The sequence below is a fragment of the Polypterus senegalus genome, chromosome 4 (assembly GCF_016835505.1).
Source record: "Polypterus senegalus isolate Bchr_013 chromosome 4, ASM1683550v1, whole genome shotgun sequence".
In the NCBI taxonomy this organism is placed as follows: Eukaryota; Metazoa; Chordata; class Cladistia; order Polypteriformes; family Polypteridae; genus Polypterus; species Polypterus senegalus.
Window position 1 is genome coordinate 232666916 of NC_053157.1, and position 8922 is coordinate 232675837.

The 8922-nt window shown below is 43.0% G+C and overlaps 1 protein-coding gene across 1 annotated transcript in view; it reads left to right on the top strand.

Annotated features, from left to right (window-relative positions):
- LOC120528892 (galactose-3-O-sulfotransferase 2-like) overlaps window positions 1–3441 on the top strand; it is a 37234-nt gene extending 33793 nt beyond the window's left edge. The window contains exon 5 of the mRNA XM_039752969.1: window positions 2542–3441. Coding sequence (XP_039608903.1) covers window positions 2542–3441 — 900 coding nt within the window. The remainder of the gene's footprint in view (window positions 1–2541) is intronic.
- Window positions 3442–8922: the final 5481 nt, after the last annotated feature.

An 8922-nucleotide genomic window follows, 5' to 3' on the forward strand; every position in this document is an offset into this window, starting at 1 on the left:
TTCCCTTTTCTTTTTCATAACTTCTTTAACACACTACTTCTACGCTGCGAAGCGCGGTAATTTATATATATATATACACACACACACACACACACACACACACACACACACACACACACACACAGAGCATAGCTTTTCCACATTTTGTTATGTTACAGCCTTATTCCAAAATGGATGAAATTCATTTTTCCTCAGAATTCTACACACAACACCCCATAATGACAACGTGAAAAAAGTTTACTTGAGGTTTTTGCAAATTTATTAAAAATAAAAAAACTGAGAAATCCCATGTCCATAAGTATTCACAGCCTTTGCTCAATACTTTGTCGATGCACATTTGGCAGCAATTCCAGCCTCAAGTCTTTTTGAATATGATGGCACAAGCTTGGCACACCTATCCTTGGCCAGTGTCGCCCATTCCTCTTTGCAGCACCTCTCAAGCTCCATCAGGTTGGATGGGAAGCGTCGGTGCACAGCCATTTTAAGATCTCTCCAGAGATGTTCAATCAGATTCAACTCTGGGCCACTCAAGGACATTCACAGAGTTGTCCTGATGCCACTCCTTTGATATCTTGGCTGTGTGCTTAGGGTCGTTGTCCTGCTGAAAGATGAACCGTCGCCCCAGTCTGAGGTCAAGAGCGCTCTGGAGCAGGTTTTCATCCAGGATGTCTCTGTACATTGCTGCAGTCATCTTTCTCTTTATCCTGACTAGTCTCCCAGTTCCTGCCCCCCACAGCATGATGCTGCCACCACCATGCTTCACTGTAGGGATGGTATTGGCTTGGTGATGAGCGGTGCCTGGTTTCCTCCAAACGTGGCGCCTGGCATTCACACCAAAGAGTTCAATCTTTGTCTCATCAGACCAGAGAATTTTGTTTCTCATGGTCTGAAAGTCCTTCAGGTGCCTTTTGACAAACTCCAGGTGGGCTGCCATGTGCCTTTTACTAAGGAGTGGCTTCCGTCACTCTACCATACAGGCCTGATTGGTGGATTGCTGCAGAGATGGTTGTCCTTCTGGAAGGTTCTCCTCTCTCCACAGAGGACCTCTGGAGCTCTGACAGAGTGACCATCGGGTTCTTGGTCACCTCCCTGACTAAGGCCCTTCCCCCCGATCGCTCAGTTTAGATGGCCGACCTGCTCTAAGAAGAGTCCTGGTGGTTTTGAACTTCTTCCACTTACGGATGATGGAGGCCACTGTGCTCATTGGGACCTTCAAAGCAGCAGACATTTTTCTGTAACCTTCCCCAGATTTGTGCGTTGAGACAATCCTGTCAGAGGTCTACAGACAATTCCTTTGACTTCATGCTTGGTTTGTGCTCTGACATGAACTGTCAACTGTGGGACCTTCTATAGACAGGTGTGTGCCTTTCCAAATCATGTCACATCAACTGAATTTACCACAGGTGGACTCCAATGAAGCTGCAGAAACATCTCAAGGATGATCAGGGGAAACAGGATGAACCTGAGCTCAATTTGGAGCTTCATGGCAAAGGCTGTGAATACTTATGTACATGGGATGTCTCAATTTTTTTATTTTTAGTAAATTTGCAAAAACCTCAAGTAAACTTTTTTCACGTTGTCATTATGGGGTGTTGTGTGTAGAATTCTGAGGGAAAAAAAGAATTTAATCCATTTTGGAATAAGGCTGTAACATAACAAAATGTGGAAAAAGTGATGCGCTGTGAATACTTTCCGGATGCGCTGTATATATACATATACATATATACACACAAACATTTTTTCAGTTAATAGCGAAGTAGTCCCCACCACTGGCTTTATTAAAAGGACATTTTTTACTGTTGATGTCCAGGTTTTTTTTAACTTAAAAACAATCCACTGTAGTACTTTATCACCCAAATGACTTTGCCTAACTAGTAAACCCGTGATTCTCATCCTCCTCCTTTCATTCCCAGTCTTTTATTCTTCCGATTCCATGCCCTACTAAGAGTTTAGAGGCTGTTTAGTGAGCACACTACATACTGTCATTAAGAACATAAGAAATCTGACCAAGAAGAGGAGAGACCATTAAGTCCATCAAGCTCATTTGTCAGCTAATGGCTAAGTGGTCCCAACATCATATCCAGACACTTTATAAAGGTTTCTGCTTCAACTTCACGTCTCGCTATTTTGTTCCAGAGGCCCACAAATCTTTTCAAACAGGAGTGCTTCCGGGCTTCAGTCCTAAATGCACTTCTCCAAAGTGGGAAATTTTATATCGAGAGGGGTCATCCATCATCCCCACACAAAAGCAACCTTAAAAGCAGTTTGGATTTTGGACATGTGTGTGCGTGTGGCTACAGCTAAACATAAAATGTATTTTCCCGAAAGTATCCGAGTGGCACAGTGGATGTCAGTGTTCCCTGCTCTCATGATTTTGTGGAGTTCTTTTCCATGAACTTATGGGTTTCCTCCCAGTGCCAAAAAACTGCTAAGCTAAATCATGTCATGAGATTCACCCTTTTGTATGTAGACCTCCAGATTATGGAAGGGTTTACCTCCCACTGACCTCTGTGACCGCCACATGTCTCTTGTCTGTTACAGGTTCAGAAAGTGATGCCAGCAGACACCTTCTACTTTACCATTCTGCGCAACCCAGTCACAATGGCAGAGTCCGCCTACACCTACTTTAAGTTTTTGGTACCGTCCTTCTATCGTTCTGCCAGCTTTGTAAACTTTATTGCCCATCCCTGGATGTACTACCACCCAAAGATACAAAACAGCTATTTGGCTCGAAACCTGCTTTGGTTTGACTTTGGCTTTGACCACAATGCTAACTTCTCACTCCAGGAGGCCCAGATTGGGGTGGCAGAAATCCAGCAATCTTTTAATCTCATCCTTCTAGCTGACTACTTTGATCAGTCAATGGTCCTCCTCCGGGATGCTCTCTGTTGGTCTCTGGATGACATTGTCACGTTCAGGCTCAATTCCCGCAGTTCTGATGCTCGAAAGCACCTATCCCAAGCACAGGAAGATCAAGTAAAGCAGTGGAATGCTATGGACTGGTACTTATACCAAAGTTTCAATAAAACCTTCTGGCAAAAGGTGGAGAGTTTTGGAAAAAGCAGAATGGACCAGGAGGTTGCCAGCCTTCAGGCCCGGCGAAAGGAACTAGAGAACCTCTGTCTTTTGCAGGTAAGGAAAGGAGGACAAAGCAAGACTGGCCAAGCCAGGATCCTGGCATACGATCTGAATTTAAACCTCAGCCTTCCAGACAAAGAACATTGCTTGCGGATGATCCTGACAGAATATCAGTATACGGATTTGCTGCACAAAAAACAGTTTCCAAGGACAGAAAGTGTACCAAAGCAACCTGTAGCCAAAAGTATTCGGCGGGCTCCAATTCAAGGTTTTGGGGTCAATATAAAGGACAGTGTCATCCGCCGACTGGACAGATCCAAGAAGGAGCTCCTTAGAGGCCACGGACAGCGCACTCCTCATTAGTACTGATGTATCCTGAGCAGACGGCCTATTATTTGAACTTGATGTGAGTGCATGTTTTGGGTGGCCCTAGTAGAACAGTAAAGATGATGGTCCACTCCTGGTTACGTTTACTAGATTTTGCTATCTTGTCATGTATCATTTTATGGTTTTTCCATTCCATCTCCCTATTGCCATTGATGTTTCCAATTCCTTTGGGTGAGGGAGGTACCTACGTCAGGGGTCCCCAACCCCCGGCCCGCAACAGAACTGCTGGCAACTCAGACTCACTCAGTGAAGGGGTACAACAAAATGGCTGCCCCCTTCACTGAGGACACTTTTCAGAATGCTAGGTGGGCGGGGCTTCGCAGCGGCGCAGAGAGAGGAGAGAGACCGAGGTGACAGAGAATTACAATGAAGTATTTTTATGGCCCCGACAGTTTCCCCATATGGCACAAGTCTATAGAAATCTTGTTACTATGAAGTACATTCAGCAGCAGATACTTTCATTACAACGAAGTGATCTTGCAATGCTTGAATGAATCATCCACAGAGCAGTTAGTCTTGTGGTCGCAGCTCAGTTGTGCACAACGATCCCCAAACAGAAACAATGGAAAAAAAAATGCTCTTTCTTTTTTTTTTTTTTTGCTATTTTTGTTTTCCATAATACCTTTTGCTTATCGCTCGTCAACATTTGAAAAACATCCATTGGAAGTTACCTCACTGTCACCCTTCTATAGAAATGGCCCGACACGAAAAAAATGATAACAGTGTTAATGTTTGTGATGTACAATCTGTTGGAACGACAAATGCAATGCATATATCTTTGTTATATGCAAAAAAGACGAAAAACCTCAGGTTGCAAACATATGCGAACTGCTGCATTTGCAGACGTAGAAAAAGCCGTTTTTATGTGGTTCAGCGATGCTCGTTCAAGAAACATTCCTATTAATGCGGCACTCATTCAAGAAAATGTGAGGTTTTTAAACTCTGTTGGGACCTCCGTCAATGGGACAACATGCTGTGAGCCTGCTATTGCCCTGTCCCAGCAACAGACAAAAATCCTACACAGATGCGGCAATCGCAATTAGAGATGCACATCAGCGTGTTGTTCCCGTGGGTGGGGATCCCAAAAGAGTTCAGAAACCTCACAATATGAAGAGGAAAAGGATGATTTGGATTCTGATTGATAACTGTGCTGCCCACAACATGCTTCCGCATTTAGATAATGTTCGCGTTGAATTCCTCCCACCCAATTCCACAGCAGTGCTTCAGCCATTGGCTTTGGACATCATTCGCACCCTAAAAGTGTATTGAGAAAATTTTTCGTCAGCATAACTTATAGGCAGGAGGAGATTAAAATAACGTGAAAGAAGCTATTGAAGCTGCTTCCATTTCCAACATCCTATCTTTGTGAGGCAGCACTTTGTGCAGCGACAGCAACTAAAACGAAATTACGGAGTAGACTGAACATAAGCAGCACACTTCGCATGTCACTGTCTTCCATCGTCCCCAGATGGGACCTTCTGGGTGCAGGAAAATAAGCTCAGGGTTTCACAGATTCTGCATTATGGTAAGATGTATAATTTCTATTACTAAATTATAATAATAGATAATGTAGGTAATGTAAATTGTGTATAAAAATGCCCTACGAACCCGCCCATAATCACACAAACCACAAACTCCTTGGAAAAGTTTGCTTCTAGTGAAGCAGTCCTTGGTGTAAAAAAGGTTGGGGACCACTGACCTAAATGATGTCACCCTTCAGGTTGAATTCTGGGGGATCTCTCCATCTCAGGAAGAAAGTTATTGGAGAAAAACTGAAGTGTTCCGAAACTTTTGACCAGTAGGCATCATGTTTGGACATGGTCTTTGGCACTTCAGATGGTGTCGTAACACAGTCTCTCCCAACTCTACCTTACGACAGACAGAAGGTTTTAAAATAATCAACAGAGGTTGGGACACCTGTGCAAATCGTTGGCTTCACCTCGCAAGGTTTCATTTACTTTAACTGTTGAAGAACATCTGTAGGGTGTAACCTATCCGTTAGTTGATCTGAAGAAGGCCCATTTTTAATGTTCTGAAATTTCCATTTTTTATGTTTTTGCTAACCTAAACTTAAAATTTAACCCTCTGGCATGTTACTGTTTACCCATTTCACCATTTTAGGTCATTCATTGCATTTGAAAAACTGAGGTGTTCTAAAATGTTTGACCTGTAGGGTAAGGCTTACAAAAAGACCCCAAAACTAGGCCAGGACCTTCACTGACTAGGCCTCACCCGGGAAGCCTGACACCAAACTCTCTCTCTCAAATGCTTTGGCCTACACAAGCCCAAAATTGGGTTCAGACTATTATAATTTCAAAAATGATTTTAAGTCTACAAAATACTCTGAATCAAATGAAAAGGGGTATACAAATCATTATGCAGGAACTAAGGATCTACGCTGGTGTCTGGAAGGTTACCGGTATGAATCATGTTACTGCCAGAAGGGATACCATTCCGTTGGGCCTTTGAGCAAAGTCTTTAAAATACACTTGCTCCGGGGGTGCTGTATAATAGCTGACCCTGCCCTCTGACCCAAAGGGATATGTGATAACTAACAAATTCCTAATACAGTCAACCCTCGTTTATCGCGGTTAATCCGTTCCAGACTCTACCGCGATAAATGAATTTCCACGAAGTAGGATTCTTTATTTATAAATTGAATATTTTCGCAGAGAGCATACAAAACCTGATTACAACCTTCTAAATACTTTTTTTAACATTATTAGAGCCCTCTAGACATGAAATAACACCCTTTAGTCAAATGTTTTGTCATGGAGCACAGTTTAGACAGAGATGACAGTTCCGTCTCACAATTAAAAGAATGCAAACAACAACAACAACAACAACAACAACAACATTTATTTATATAGCACATTTTCATACAAACAGTAGCTCAAAGTGCTTTACATATTAAAGAATAGAAAAATGAAAGACATAATTATAAAAAAAATAAATCAACATTAACATCGAATAAGAGTAAGGTTCAATGGCCAGGGGGGACAGAAAAAACAAAAAAACTCCAGACGGCTGGAGAAAAAATAAAATCTGTAGGGATTCCAGACCATGAGACCAAGAGAAACATATCTTCCTCTTCAAAAGGAGTGCTCGTCAGGAGCAGAGAATGTCAGAGAGAGAGAAAAAAAGCAAACAATCAAAAATCAACAGGGCTGTTTGGGCTTTTAAGTATGCAAGGTACCGCCGGAAAAAGCAGCTACAAGGAAGGCAGCAATGTGAAGGTAGTCCTTCAGCATTTTTAGAGGAGCGTCCGCATTCTCTAGGCAAACAGCCCCTCTGCTCACACCCCCTCCATCAGGGGAGAGAGAGAGAGAGAGAGAAAAGCAAACAATCAAAAATCAATACGTGCTGTTTGGGCTTTCAAGTATGCTAAGCACCGCATGGGAAGCATATCGTATATCATTGAGGAGTTTTATTTAATATGTAATACATGCTCTGATTGGGTAGCTTCTCAGCCATCTTGCAAGAGTGTCCCTTGTATGAAATCAACTGGGCAAAGCAACTGAGGAAGCATGTACCATAAATTAAAAGACCCATTGTCCACAGAAATGCGCGAACCAGCAAAAAATCCATGATATATATTTAGATATGCTTACATTTAAAATCCGCGATGGAGTGAAGCCAAGAAAGTCGAAGCGCGATATAGCGAGGGATCACTGTACATGAAATTGTATAAGGCAAAAGAAAAAAAAAAATATTAAGCAGTCAATAATACTAGTCACAAGTGTACCCACCCCAATTACCTTTACTTTTATTTCACATAGAGAAAAGAAAAACCTGGAAAAGAGGTTTAATTCTGAAAATGAGTGTAGCAGCCAATTAATATTTAAATAATCAAGAACGAGCAACAACATCAGTTAAAAAAAGTCAATTAAAATGGATCATAGAGAAGAAATAGCTTCAGGTCTTCACGACAGTCTCACTTTAGATGTCAGTGTATTTTTCAGCTACATCAAGCATCAGCTCATAATGTTGGAGCACTTCAGATGGGGTCGTAACACGGTCTCTCCCAACTCTTCTTTATGACAGACACAGGGTTTTTAAGTAATCAACACAAGTTGGGACACCTGTGCAAATTGTTGGCTTCACCTTGCAAGGTTTCATTTACTTTAACTGCTGGAGAACAGCTGTAGGGTGTAACCTGAAGAGGGCCCATTTTTAATGTTCTGAAATTTCCATTTTTTTTTTTTTTTATGTTTCTGCTAACTTAAACTTTACATTTAAACCCCTGGAATGTAAGCAGCTTACTTTGTCACCATTTTAGCTGATTAGATTTGAAGAAAAACTGAGGTGTTCTAAAACTTTTGACTAGCACTGTAAGACTTTCAAAAAGACCCAAAAACTAGGCCAGGACCTTCACTGACTAGGCCTCATCCCAGGAAGCCTGACACCAAACTCTCTCTCTAACACTTTGGCCTACACAAACCCAAAATAGGGTTCAAACTATTATCCATCCATCCATTATCCGAGCCGCTGGATCCTAACTACAGGAGCACGGGGGTCTGCCAGAGCCAATGCCAGCCAACACAGGGCGCAAGGCAGGAAACAAACCCCAGGCAGGGCGCCAGCCCACCACTGGGCACACCCACACACATCAAGCACACACTAGGGACAATTTAACACCGCCAATGCACCTTGTGACAATGCGGGTTCTGCTCCATGCTCCCATCTGCTGTTCGGGAGCCATTGAACCCAACACCGTCGATAATGTTACCGAGATGAGCTACACAGTGAGGCAACAACAATGGAGCAAGGGGATGGTGTATAAATTTGCAAAAGTGCCTTTATTAAAATAGTCAACAAAAACAAAGTGTTCAAAATAGTGCAGGGATTCAAAAGTCTTCATTAAATAAATAATCCATTAAAACAGAGACAATCGTGGAGGTTAAAAATACAATGCAAAAACAAAATGAGCTTAAAACGCAATGCAGGAAGCAGTCCTTAAAATCAAGAAGCCCAGTGCTTCTTTTACTCTAGCGTCTCACCTGCTTCTCCCGTTTGGGCTCTCTCAGCAGCTGTCCTTCATTCACTCAACACCACAGGTCTGAAGGCCTCCCGATTCCTGGCTTCGGTCACGCACTCATCCCAGGCCCGAGACTTGGTTCTCACCCAACGGCCAGGACGCACACGCTGGGGAATCCACCACCAAATCTCCCGAATCGCCCTTCATTGGTCACTCCCGATACTCGCTCACTCAGCAGGAGTGAAAACTACTGCGACTCCCACCCGGGTGTTGGCCAAACACCCAGGCTGCCTACTAAGCTGCCGTGAGCCTGCTCTCGCTCACTTCTTCCTCCTGCAACCTCCGTTTCCTTCTCTTTTCTTGTTTGTTCTCTCCCCTTCTAACCAACTCGCGGGTCTATATATTGAGGCATAGCAGCTGCAGCACATTAGCAGCCTCAGGAACAATCACGGATGTGGGCAGTCCCTCACCTGTGCACT